This window comes from Mustela lutreola, chromosome 5 (assembly GCF_030435805.1).
Source record: "Mustela lutreola isolate mMusLut2 chromosome 5, mMusLut2.pri, whole genome shotgun sequence".
In the NCBI taxonomy this organism is placed as follows: domain Eukaryota; kingdom Metazoa; phylum Chordata; class Mammalia; order Carnivora; family Mustelidae; genus Mustela; species Mustela lutreola.
In genome coordinates, this window is record NC_081294.1 from 85,504,633 (window position 1) to 85,518,711 (window position 14,079).

General features: G+C 36.0%; 1 protein-coding gene across 1 annotated transcript in view; it reads left to right on the top strand.

Moving 5' to 3' along the window:
* MTREX (Mtr4 exosome RNA helicase) overlaps window positions 1-14,079 on the top strand; it is a 98,959-nt gene that overhangs the window by 8,533 nt on the left and 76,347 nt on the right. The window contains exons 2-5 of the mRNA XM_059174998.1: window positions 1,099-1,236; window positions 3,423-3,489; window positions 8,293-8,355; window positions 9,269-9,381. Coding sequence (XP_059030981.1) covers window positions 1,099-1,236; window positions 3,423-3,489; window positions 8,293-8,355; window positions 9,269-9,381 — 381 coding nt within the window. The remainder of the gene's footprint in view (window positions 1-1,098; window positions 1,237-3,422; window positions 3,490-8,292; window positions 8,356-9,268; window positions 9,382-14,079) is intronic.

Genomic DNA, 14,079 nt, shown 5'->3' on the forward strand with positions numbered 1-14,079 from the left:
CTTTTTATCAGATGGTATTTATGATAATATTACAGTTTTGTTATGACTTTTAGAATGAAGTAAATTTTTAAAAAATTCCCAATTTTAATATCTGATGTGATAAATACCAGTAGGTATAACTACATAAGCAAAGTTCTTTGAAATCTTCCATCATTTTTAAGACTTGCAAAGAATTCAGATTTCAAAAATTTGAGAGCCACTGATTGAGTATAGCCTAATTTTCATTTTCCATGTGAGTACTTACTTTGAGCTTAATTTCATATGCTTACTGGCCAATTGGATATCTTCTTCTGTAGAATCCCTGTTCAGGTCTTTTATTTATTTATTTATTTATTTATTTATTTTTAAATTTGTAATCTCCACCTCCATATTTTATTTAGATATGTAACTTTTGTCAGTTATATGTGGTTCAGATGTCTTCTTTGTCTTGTTCCTTACTCTGTTAACGATATCTTTTGATTAATAGAAATTCTTAGTTTTAATGCACTCCAACTTATCAAACTTAATTTTTGATTAGTAATTCGATGTCCTATTTAGTAAAACATGAAAATATTTTTGTTTTCTCTTCTAGAGGCTTTGTTGTTTTGCCTTTCATAATTAGATCTGAGATCCACTTGTAATTGATTGTTTCATGTAACAAGCATGTAGGTCCGGTTAAATTCCTATCTGGATATCTCTAGCCCACCAATACCATTTATTGTCAGTACTTTTGACCAGTGACTCCAATCACAAAAAATTACCTCTTTAACAGTAATAATTATGGGACCAGCGAAAGCGTTAATTTTTTATTGAAGGTGCTTATGTAAATATGTTTAACATTGTTTTAATTTATAATTTTCAAAAGTATGATGTTAATAATGTTAATGTGAGCTGTAGAATATTTTAAAAAGCAAAACTTACAAGAAAATATGAAATTTCAAAAGAGTACTGTTCAGTTTTATTAGGGTATTCTGGCTTTTGGACAGTTTTGATTTGTAACATCTACTTGCATGACTTTCTGTAAATGATGTCTACTATATACAGAATAGTAATTTACAAAATCATCCTTAAAGTAAGAACTGATACTGCAGAATTGATTCTCAACCATTTACTTTTTAGGAAACGTTTTGATGGTAAATTGCAATTAGAGTCAACTAATACTGGAAAAACCAAGAGAGATGCAGATTTTGAGGGCACAGATGAACCCATTTTTGGAAAGAAGCCTAGGGTGGAAGAATCTGTAACCGAAGATTTAAGGTAGTATTTCCATTGTCATAAATGTTAGTAACTCTTAAATTAGATGGTTGCATGAAGTCTGGAAAGTTTACTTATATGTTGCTACTTTATTAAAGTGTTTGTTGAATTAAATGAAAAGTATTTTTTAGTTATATATTCATACAAAAATACAGAACATCTGCTTAGAACATCTGGGGAAATGGAAGGCAATATAGATAAGGTTTATCTTTTAATATTTTAGAACCCAACTTTGAAAAAGAATCCTGAAGCCTCGTGTTTTGTTTTGTTTTGTTTTTTAAGAAAAATACCCCCACATTGCCTTTATTTGTTAATCTCCCAAGAGGAGGATCGCTGAGAGTGGAAAAAATGGAAAGAATAAAACTGGCCCAATGGACGGTATAAGTGAGAAGGAATATTAAGAGGAATTAGACTTTTACTGTTACATGTTGCAATGGAGTGGCTATGAATCTCAAGTCTTATGTCAGTGAGGGAGACCCATGGATATCTGTGACTGAAATAGCTGGTTGCTCTTCTCACTGTAGAAGTTGATACCAATTAGTTAGGTTGACCTTTATTACAGTGATGAATCTGCACAGCTTTGCTTCTCTCTTCTTGTAGCCATATTTTGGCTTGGTACTACTGTGAAAAATTTACTTTCTGTGAATTTTTAAAATCAGCTGTTGTAGCTAACAGAAGTAGCTACTGTTAATGCTGGTAGAAGTGTCACTGAAATATTTCAGGTGCACGGTTTTCCAAAGTCACTGGAATAGGTTACAATATATTTGCAATTTCAAATCCTTGTTGCTTATTGTAGTAACCCTTGGGTTTTATCCAAAGTATGATTTTTCTTCAGTTTTTCCATAATCCTGTCCTTTTCAGAGTCTAAACGGAACCTAGATAAGAACTTAGGATTTTGAAGAGAATAGGAACACTTCTATGAATTATAGCAATGTCTATAATAAGCTGATTTATTTTGTACTCTCTATCATGTGATGGTTTTTATAACCAGCTTCATGTTTTTGTTTTTGTTTTTTAAAGATTTTATTTATTTATTTGACAGAGAGAGATCACAAGCAGGCAGAGAGGCAGGCAGAGAGAGAGGAGGAAGCAGGCTCCCTGCTGAGCAGAGAGCCCGATGCGGGACTCGATCCCAGGACCCTGAGATCATGACCTGAGCCGAAGGCAGCGGCTTAACTCACTGAGCCACCCAGGCACCCCCAGCTTCATGTTTTGAAGTAGTGGCAATACTTTGGAGGGAGGGGTTCTTCTTTTTTTTTTTTTTAATTGTTACTGGAACTAAGCTAATAATTTTTTTTTTTAAAGATTTCATTTATTTATTTGACAGAGAGAGAGAGATCACAAGTAGGCAGAGAGAGTGGGGAAGCAGGCTCCCTGCTGAGCAGAGAGGCCCATGCAGGGCCCCATCTCTGGACCCTGAGATCATGGCCTGAGCTGAAGGTGGAGGCTTAACCCACTGAGCTGTCCAGGTGCCCCTGATATAATTTTTTGAATAATCCCCTTGGCATCTGTACTTTCTTTGTAAATATAGATGTTAATTGATCATTTTGAATTCTCAGCATAGATTTGAGTAATCCAAATTTTTTTTGAATATTCTTTTTTTAAATAACTTTTTTTTAATGTTTTTTGTTTTTTTTTTGTTTGTTTTTAAAGATTTTATTTATTTGTCAGAGACAGAGGGAGAGCGAGCGAGCACAGGCAGACAGAGGCAGGCAGAGGCAGAGGGAGAAGCAGGCTCCCTGCCGAGCAAGGAGCCCGATGTGGGACTTGATCCCAGGACCCTGGGATCACGACCTGAGCCGAAGGCAGCTGCTTAACCAACTGAGCCACCCAGGCGTCCCTTAAATAACTTTTTAAAAAAGATTTTACTTACTCATTTGACAGACAGAGATCACAAGTAGGCAGAGAAGCAGGCAGAGAGAGAAGAGGAAGCAGGCTCCCTGCTGAGCAGAGAGCCCGATGCGGGACTCGATCCCAGGACCCTGAGATCATGACCTGAGTGAAGGCAGAGGCCCACTGAGCCACCCAAGTGCCCCTGTAAATTCTTAATAGTAGTTTTTTTTTCCAGTTTTCATACTGATGATTGGACAGTGTCATTTTCCTTAACAGTTAAGACTAGAGGCTTATTATCTAATTACAAAAAATAATTTATTTTAACATAACTTCAATAATTTTTTTTTTTTTTTAAGTTTGGCAGACTTGATGCCCAGAGTCAAGGTGCAATCTGTCGAAACTGTTGAAGGGTGTACTCATGAGGTAAGCACAAAGAGTATGTAGGAAGTTGGTGTTATCAATGGGAGTTTGCTTTGGGCTGTCTAGTATGATCATTAGCAAGCAGTTTAGTCTTAGGGGCTTTGGAAACAATAATTGTTCCTGTGGGGTATGTAGTCCAGTGGAAGGAGCTGGGTCTTTGTATTCTAAACTGAACTCAGATCTTGACACAGCATTTTGTCTAACTACAGTCTCAGATGATTTTAATCTTTTGACTCTTTAAAAAAAATTTTTTTAAATTTGGAATAATGGGATTTACCTCATGGGGTGATTGTGACGATTATAGAAGAAAATTAGTGTAAGGGACCTGGCACAGAGTAGGTGTTCAGTACACGTTCAGTCCCATACTCCTGAAGTCAAGTAATAGTGCCATTTTACAGGTCATGTGCTTTTTCATGTCTTTTTCTGGTTACTGATATGTTGCAATTTCATTATTTGCCATAAGGTGGTAGTCTCTGATAGCTTTCATACCCTTTAGAAGTAAGAATTTATAAACTATTAGGGACATAAGGGAACTGTAACACTGTTTCTTTATACTAAGACTTCTGTCTTTACGGTATGGCCTTACAAGTTACTATTACAGGTAATTGATAAGTCTTATTAAAAGACTATATTGAGTAAGAGTAATTCCAAATTGAGAAAAATGGCTTTTGATAGACATTTAGAACCTTGTTTTAAAAATACCTCTTTTGCACTTGTTTTCCTAAGTTCCTTGATGTTCCTTTAGAATAACTTAGCTTGGCTTTTGTAATACCCATTTCATCATTCATTCAGTAAAGTTAGACCCTATTCAATGCTCTGGTCTTAAAAAGATGGTGAGGGGGCACAAAATTTGCTCCTAAGAGGTCAAAAGTTTTTTCTTCATAATTGTCTGCAGTCCATCCTGTTACTACTCACTTTTTGCAGCTAACTATAGCTTTTACTTTTTTAGAGGCTATCAGGTTATGTTTATAACCTTCTTCACCATGCCTGTCTGTACCTGTCACATCCACTCAAAGGAAAAGGCAATGCTAGGGAGGCTTGTTTTGCCAATGTTCTTGAGTGTAACTTACCTTTCTTTCACAAAGCCGTAAATCAGTCCATTTTCCCTTGGTAGTTTCTGGCATCAAATATCTTCTCTCTCTGTTCTTTCCTATTAGCGTATGAATATTCAGAAGCTTCTCTTATTTTAGGTTGCTTTACAGCCAGTATGTTGGGCTCCCCCCCATTTTGTAGTCATTAGTTCAATATATATCTTTGAGACACAGAAATATTGTATTTTTCACTGATTACAAAGAGATAAAGAGATGTGGTCCCTTTTCAGAGTTGCTTTTGAGTGCTCTGCTAGGAGAATCCCTGCTAGACTTTCTAACTTGCCATTCTTTTTTTTTTTTTTTAAGATTTTATTTATTTATTTGACAGAGATAGAGAGAGATTCACAAGTAGGCAGAGAGGCAGGCAGAGAGAGGGGGGGAAGCAGGCTCCCTGCCAAGCAGAGAGCCCGATGCGGGGCTCGATCCCAGGACCCTGAGATCATGACCTGAGCTGAAGGCAGAGGCTTAACCCACTAAGCCATCCAGGCACCCCGCCATTCATTTTTAAATCTACTGCAATTAGATTTCTTCTCCATTTCTCCCAAACTTCTGTGGCAGAAGTCACCAGTGACTATGGGAGGTTTATTTGACTCTTGATCATTTTACTGGTTTTCTATTTTTCTGATTTTTAGTGTCTTTCTTGTCATATGATAGTGTTACCCAGACTGTTTTCAGAAAATAAAAACAAAAACTCTTTGATTCTCATACATGTGAAAACATAATCTATTGCTCTTTCTTCTGTTAAATCTTGCAGAAGTTAACATCTTAATTGCTCCTCAGTGATGTTATTTATGTCATAGAATGTACCAGAGGTCCCATTCCCACATCTGCCCTCTAGGGCACAGACATATCACCCCTCAGCCTGAGAAGTAGTGACTTGGGGGTGAATTTGAATGGTATTTGCTGGAACTTAGGCAAATGTACTAGCATGTCCCCACACATGCACAGGACTGGCTCATAATTGCAGATGGAGATAGGGAGAGATGTGAAAGGGAAAAGTTCATCTGATATAGCACTGTAGGTTGATCATATTCGATGGGAATAATACCATGATCTGGGGTCCCGGCTTCAGATTTCTAGAACCAGAAATTTGATTTTGTCAGTGTACCAAGGATTGTGCTTTCTTGGATAGACTCACTTTGGTCATATTCGTAACAGATGGAGGTATATAAAAGCATGACATTTCCTGAAATTTAGGATAAGTAGTTGTCTAACTATCAAACTATCAGCTGGGAATCAGAAACTACATAGAAGTTTTTTAGAATCCTAATAAAGGAGAATATATGGTTATTAAGGGAAAAGACAAATGAAAACTATTTTTTATCCTGTGGAGGTATTCATTCATTAGTAAAAACACTTGATAAGTTACTTTTTCTTAATGTGTGCAATACCAAATTCTAATTGTTGTCTCCCCTTTATAGTTCCATTTAGAATGTCACATTTCTTTTTTTTCCCTTTTTATTTTAATTTTATTTTTTCATTGTCCCAAGATTCATTTTTTTATGCACCACATGCAGTGTTGCATGCAATACATGCCCTCCTTAATACCTACCACCAGGCTCACCCAACACCCCCGCTCTCCTTCCCTCCAAAACCCTCAGTTTGCTTCTCAGAGTCCACAGTCTCTCATGGTTCGTCTCCGCCTCCAATTTCCCCAGCTCCCTTCTCTCCTTCTCCCAGTGTCCTCCGTGTTATTCCTTACGCTCCACAAGTAAGTGAAACTATATGATCATTGATTCTCTGCTTGACTTACTTCACTCAGCATAATCTCCTCCAATCCCGTCCATGTTGATATAAAAGTTGGGTATTCATCCTTTCTGATGGAGGCATAATATTCCATTGTATATATGGATGCTGAAGAGCATCTTGGCTCTTTCCACAGTTTGGCGGCTGTGGCCATTGCTGCTATGAACACGGGTACATATGACCCTTTTCACTACATCTGTATCTTTGGGGTAAATACTCAGTAATGCAATTGGAGGCTCATAGGGTAGCTCTGTTTTTAATTTTTTGAGGAATCTCCACACTCTTTTTCCAAAGTGGCTGCACCAACTTGCATTCCCACCAGCAGTGTAAGAGGGTTCCCCTTTCTCCACATCCTCTCCAACACTTGGTGTGTACTGTCTTGTTGATTTTGGCCATTCTAACTGGTGTAAGTTGGTATCTCAGTGTGGTTTTTTTTTTTTTTTTTTTTTAAAGATTTTATTTATTTATTTGACAGAGATGACGAGCAGGCAGAGAGAGAGGAGGAAGCAGGCTCCCTGCTGAGCAGAGAGCCCGATGCGGGGCTCGATCCCAGGACCCTGAGATCATGACCCGAGCCGAAGGCAGCGGCTTAACCCACTGAGCCACCCAGGCGCCCCGCTCAGTGTGGTTTTGATTTGAAATCTCCCTGATGGCCAATGATGGACATGTTTTTCATGTGTCTGTTAGTCATTAGAATGTCACGTTTCTTTTAGCACATTCATTTTACTGGGTATTATTCATTAGGTTTCGTAATGTACTAAATTTCACTTTTCTTTTTCTTTTTTTTTTTTTTTTTTAAGGATTTTATTTATTTATTTGTCAGAGAGCAAGCGAGAGCGAGCGAGAGCGAGCACAGGCAGACAGAATGGCAGGCAGAGTCAGAGGGAGAAGCAGGCTCCCTGCGGAGCAAGGAGCCCGATGTGGGCTGAAGGCAGCTGCTTAACCAACTGAGCCACCCAGGCGTCCCAACTTTTCTTAATTATAATTAGTATCTACTTAGATCTTTTCAAAATACTACCCACATTAAGGTGATTATACAGTTGACTCTTGAGCAATGTGATTTTGAACTGCACAGGTCCACTTAAAAGGTATTTTTTGATAAACACAGTACTATAAATTTGTTTTTCTCTTCCTTAGGATTATCTTTAAATTATATTCTTTTCTCTAGCTTACATTATTGGAAGAGTATAGTATACATATAAAATATGCATTTAACTATGTCATCGGTAAGGCCTTTGGTTAACTGTATACTAATAGGTAAGTTTTGGAGGAATCCAAAGTTACACATGGATTTTCGACATTCAGAGTGGGGCTGGGGAAAGTTAATTGCCTCAAATCCTGTCTTGTTTCAAGGGTCAGCTTGGAAATTACCCCAAGCTCTTAGTATTTCTAAGATGGGTAATCTCATGTAATACATACTGAAATTTTGTTTATAACTGTAAATTATTTCTAATCTTTGTGTGTATTTTATTTTGCCCCTGTGGATTTATATACTAAATGGTTTGATTCTTGGGAATTTAGATACATTATGAGCTGCTCTCCAGATCTTAATTTTCACTGGAGGAAAAGAAGTTTTGTTTTAGCAAATAGGGAATATCATTTTATTCCTCATAGTTTTCTTTTTGTGTAGTAACATCCCTTTTTATGTCTAGTCAGCTATTTTTAGCTTTTATTAGTATCAGACTATAGAAAATACAAAACTTGGATAGGCCCTAGACCTTAATAAAGACAGTTTCTTCAGGGAGATAAACTTAGGTGTTAATTACGTTACCATTAGATAAACGCAGGTAGAGGTTTTTTGATATTCTACTTTAGTACTTGTCTTGTCCTTAAAGGCAGCTATTTGATTTTACAGTGTCTAAGACTGTATTGAACACTGTCACTTATATTTTTCAAACTGTCATTAATTATGTGTTGAATGTATCAGTTCTCCAAATAGTAAGTTGGTGATTTTTTTTTTCCACATCAGGTTGCACTTCCTGCAGATGAAGATTATTTACCACTTAAACCTCGAGTTGGAAAAGCTGCAAAGGTCTGTATGCTAGACAATACAGTTTATATAGTTTTATGTCTCTTTTCTAAAAATTTTCTAAAGATAAATGCTTTCAAATGAGATTTTTTTATATTTCCCAGTGTATATAAACCAAGAAGAAGCCTTCTGAAGTCAAATATAGTAAGAACCACATAAGTAAACAACCATGATAAAAAGAAAAAAAATCATGTGAAGAGATTTTTAAAAATGAAAGTAATGGTTCTCCGTCTTTTTAAAGAGTCAGAGGGAAGTTATCAACCTTTCTCTAGGGGAAAAAGCATGTGTATAATAAGTTATACATATAGCTTTGGGAGTTTAACAAAATTCTAATGAAACTTAAACTCTGATGCTTATATTAAATGGATTTGGAAGTGATCATAGAACTTAAGTGATTAATGGAAATTTTCTAAGTCATATTTTCTTTAAATTAAGTAGGCAGAATGATGGGAGTAAGCATGAACTCTTAAAAGTCTAGTAGAGCTATATTATTCTGTCTGCTGAGTGAACTTATGTGAGGGACTTAAGAGCTTCAGAGTTCCCATCTGTGAAAGGAAAGAATATCTGTTTTAGGGCTTATTGTGAAGATTTTTGATAATAATATATGGAAAATGTGTTGCACAGTGCCTACCGCAAAACATGTTGTTGATAAACGGTAATGTTACTATATAGTAACTAACATAATGTGTATATTAGCAAAGTTAAAAATTAGACTGCAGAATTAACTTCTTTGCCATTTAGTGAAAGGTGTTTTTTTACTCTTCCTAATTTTCTGTATTGGGTTGTGTATTTCCAAAATAGAATCATAAAGAAATGCTCCCAGAATGCCTCTTGGGGTTAGCATTTCTTGATTTTCAGTGTGTTCTGATAGTGGTTAGATAATTTTCATGCAGATATTATTATTTTCTTTTTATAGGAATACCCGTTCATTCTTGATGCTTTTCAAAGAGAAGCCATTCAGTGTGTTGATAATAACCAGTCTGTTTTAGTATCTGCACATACATCAGCAGGAAAGACTGTATGCGCTGAGTGAGTAGCTTTTCTTTTTAAAGGAAAACCTGCGTGGCTCAGTTGGTTAATAATCATCAGCCTTCGGATCGAGGCCTGCATTGAGCTCCCTGCTTGTCGGGGAGCCTGCTTCTTCTCTCCCTCTGCCTGCCCTTCCCCCTGCCTATGCTCTGTGTATCTGTCAAATAAATAAAATATTTAAAAAAATATATAAAGGAAATTTTAGGTTCGTTTATAGTTGTTTTATATATGTAGGTATTCCTGTGTTAGCTTATATCCTCTTATTGGATTGACCCTTTTATTATGTAATGTTGTTCTTTATCTCTTATTATAGTCTTTGTTTTAAAGTCTGTTTTGTCTGATAGAAGTATAGTTTCCCCTGCTTTCTTTTGGTTTCCATTTGCATGGAATATCCTTTTCCATTCCTTCACTTTTAGTATGTATGTGTGTCCTTACACTCTGAAGTGAATCTTTTTAGGTAGCATATAGCTGAGTGTAGTTTTTAATCCATTAAGCCATCTGTCTTTTATGGTAGAATTTAGTCTGTTTACATTTAAAGTTATTACTTATAGGTGTGTACCTACTGCCATTTTGTTAATTGTTTTCTGGCTATCTTGTGCTTCTCTGTTCCATTTTTGTTCTCTTTGTGCTTTTTAAATGAAATTTTAAAATAACTTTGTTTCTTATTTTACCGTTTAAAAGTTTTAAGTTTTTCTGTTTGATTTCTGTAAATAAAAACACTTTTCCTTTTTATTTTCAGTACTCTTAATGTCTTTCCTTATTCACTTATTGGGACATCCAGTACAATGTTGAATAGAAGTGATGAGAGAGGACATCTTTGCCTTGTTCCTAATACTAAGTTCACCATCAGCATGCTGTTATCTGTAGGTGTTTCACAGATGTCTTTTATCAACTTGAGGATGTTCCCTTCTATTCTAAGTTTGCGTGTGTGTGTGCGTGCGCATGCGCATACAGAATATTTAGGTGTTGTATTTTGTCAAATGGTTTTTTTCCTGTTACTATGATGAAGACATTAATTTTCAAATAATACACAGCTCTGAGATAAACTCTGCAATAAATCCTGTAGGATTGTGATATATATAACCCTATGAATAAACAATATTATGATTTATTAGAAATACATATTTGGTCATTGGTCATTCCAATGGTCATTCCATTGGTCATTGGAATGACCAAATACACATTTCATGTTTTTATTTGCTCTTCAACCATGGTTCCTGAGTCAAAGTTCCTAAAACCCTTGGAATTTCATGCGATAGAGCAAGGTTAGAGATGTCACTTTTGGATGGGGGTTATAGCCAGGAGAACCACTTATGTGATTAGGTTTGGAACTTTTAGTTCCATAGACCCTCTTGTGTGACCTCCAGGGTAGATAGAAGTGGCCTGGGGGTTGAATCAGCCAGTGGCCAATGACTTAGTCATGACTATGGAGTGAAACTTCTATAAAAACCCAAAAGGACTCAGGTCGGTGAACTTCCAGGTTGGGGAACATGTGCAGATGTCCCTAAAGAGATGATCCAGAAGAGTGTGCTCCTGGATAGAAAGGGCATGGAAGCTCTTTGTCCTTTGCTTACATATTTCTTCATCTGGTTATTGATTTATATTCTTTAATATATTGATAAATGTTAAGTAAGTGTTTCCTGAGTTCTGCGAGCCACTCTAGCATTGATCTATACCAGGGAGGAAGTTGTTGGAACCTTCAGTCTGAAGCCTGTTGATCAGAAGCACAGGTAACTGGGCTGGGGCTTGCTACTGGCAATTGGGGGCTGGAGGGCAGTCTTTGAGGAACTGAGTCCTTAATCTGTACAATCTGATGCTATCTCTGGGGAGTGTCAGCATTTAATTAAAATCCCAAGACACCCTGCTAGTAAGAATTGCTTCCTGTGTGAGTGGGGGAGCCCCCCACCATGTTTCTCTGGGATGTAGGAACCCCAAAAAAGTTCCTGTTGGTAGACTATCATTTGCATATATGTTCATGAAGGATATTGGTCTACAGTTTTATTCTATTTTAGGATTTAGATTTGGATTTGCGGGATTCATTTGATCTCCTTTTTCTAGTTTTTTAGGGAGGAAAGGTAAAGTCATTGATTTGAGACTTTTCTTTTACTAATACAGGCATTTAGTGGTATAGATATATGTTTAATATTGCTGTAGCTGCCCCACAGATTTTGTTTTGTGTGACTTGGTATATTTAGGAAATGTTTTTGATATGATTTCAAAATATTTTGATATGTTTTGACGTGTTGTTTGATTCAGATTGCTGTGTGGCATTATTTTTCCTTCTTCCCGAAGAAACTCCTTCACAGTTTATGGTAGTACAAATATCCTGATGACAAATTCTTTCAACTTTTGCATGTCTTAAATACCTTTTACCTTGTCTTCATTTTTGGAAGATAGTTGCACTTAATATAGAATTCTGATTCTTTTAAGAGTACCTTTTGACTTGTATAGTTTATGACAGGAAAACCCCTTTCCTCTGCAGATAATGCATCTTTTTTACTTGGCTGCTTTAAGATTTTATCTTTAACAGTGGTTTTAAGCAGTTTTTGGTGAGGCTTGATGTAGTTTTTTCATGTAGTTTTTTCTTGTGCTTTGGATTTGTTTTTTCATTGTTATGGCTCCTCTTCGAGGACTATAATTAGGATTACATTAGGCCACTTAAAGTTGTCTCATGATTTACTGGTAGTATGTTTTTTTGTGTGTATACTATTTTGTATGTTTCATTTGGGTCTTTTCTAATGCTCTATCTTCCATTTCGTTAATCTTTGCTTCCGCATTGCCTATAAGGTCATTAATCCCATTCGTTGCATTTTCATCTCATACTATATTTTTCCTTGTTAATAGTTTACCTGTGTGTGTGGTTTTTACTTTTTATTTCCCACATCTCTGCTTACTATTTAACTTTCTTCTAGCTTCTTTTTTTTCTTTTAAAGATTTTATTTACTTATTTGAGAGAGGGAGCACACGAGCATGGGGGAGGGAGAGAAGAGGGAAGCAGATTCCCCCCAACCATCAGAGAGCCTGATGTAGGCTTGATCCCAGGACCCTGAGATCATGCCTGAGCCGAAGGCACTTAATTGACTGAGCCACCCAGGCGTCCCTCTTCTAGTTTCTTGAACATACGGATTACTGTTACATCTGTGTTACCTCTTCATCTGTTCTGATTGACTTTTCCTTTCATTATAGGTCAGTATTTTCCTGCTTCTTTGCGTATTGCTCTGGTGGGATGTTTGGCTCTTTTTAATTTCGTTACTGTTTTGAAGCAGTTTGGTTATGATGTGACTTTACATAGTTCTTCTCAGGTTTCTTATGTTTGAGTTTGAGTTTGAGTTTCTTATGTTTGAGTTTCTCAGATTTGTATGTTTATCATAGTTTTCATCACATTTGAGATACTTTCACCTATTTTTTATTTGAAACATATCCCTTCTTCCTATTCCTTGGGGACTCACTTAAACTTCTGTCATGCCATTTTAGGTTGTCTCACAGCCCATTTATACTCTTTCTTACTATTTTGTTTTTTGGAGTTGATTCTTCTTCACTTGGACACCTTTTCTTGATAGGTCTTAAAGTATATTCATCTTTTTTCTGCAATGTCTAATCTGTTTTATTTTTATCGAGTGTATTTCAAACCAGACATTGCATTTTTCATCTCCAAAAGTTTGATTTCGGTCTTTTAATATTTCCCAATGTTTAATGTTTTCTTTCTACTTTGAAGACTTCCTGTTTGTCTTTGTTATTCAGAGTTTGACAGTGTTTCCATGTGTACTTCTTTTTTACTTTTTCCTGCTTTGGTTCATTGTGCTTGTTGGATCTGTAGATTTATATTTTTTAAACAAATTTAGGAAGTTTTCATTGTATTTTTTTCAAAACTTTTTTTTTCTCACTTTGGATCTTCCAGTGGGACACAAGGTTCTCTATTTTTTTCTTCTGTTTCTTTCTTTCAGTTTGATTATTTTTGTTGATCTATCTTCATATTTACAGACATTGTTCTGTCATCTCAAATCTGCTCTTGAGCCCATCTAGTGAATTCTTCCTTTCTGTTACACTTTTCATCTGTAGTGTTTTCATTTATTTATGTCATAGTTTCAGCTTCTCTGTTGTGATGACCTGTTTGTTTAATAATTAGCCTCTACTTTTTTTTAAATTCTTAGAACATGGCTTCCTTCCATTTTTTTGCACGTGTTTCTGATAGCTGCATTTAAGTCTTTGTCTACTAAGTCCAACATCTGGACCAACTAAGAATTAGTTTCTCATGACTGCTTTTTTCCCTGAGTATGGATCATACTTCCCTTTTTCTTTTTATATCTTCTAATTTTTTGTTCAGAAGTGGACAGTTATTTAATATATTATAGCATCTTTATATCCTTTTCTGTTTCATACCTATTTCTTGAACTGTGTATTTGACCGTGTTTCGACACTTAATTATTTATTTCACTATTTGAGGAATCTGTTTATACAGCTGTGATGAATATTATTTTTATTTCCGTAAATAGGTTATAAGCCTGTTGTGGGCCAGAATTCTATTTTAAAGAAGGAAACTCTACCACAGTGCTAAGCTTAGTTATCATTTCATGGTCTTTATTTAAATACTTAATAGAATTTACCTTAAAAAAGAACAAAACTACTGGGGCACCTGGGTGGCTCAGTGGGTTAAAGCCTCTGCCTTCAGCTTGGATCATAATCCCAGGGTCCTGGGAT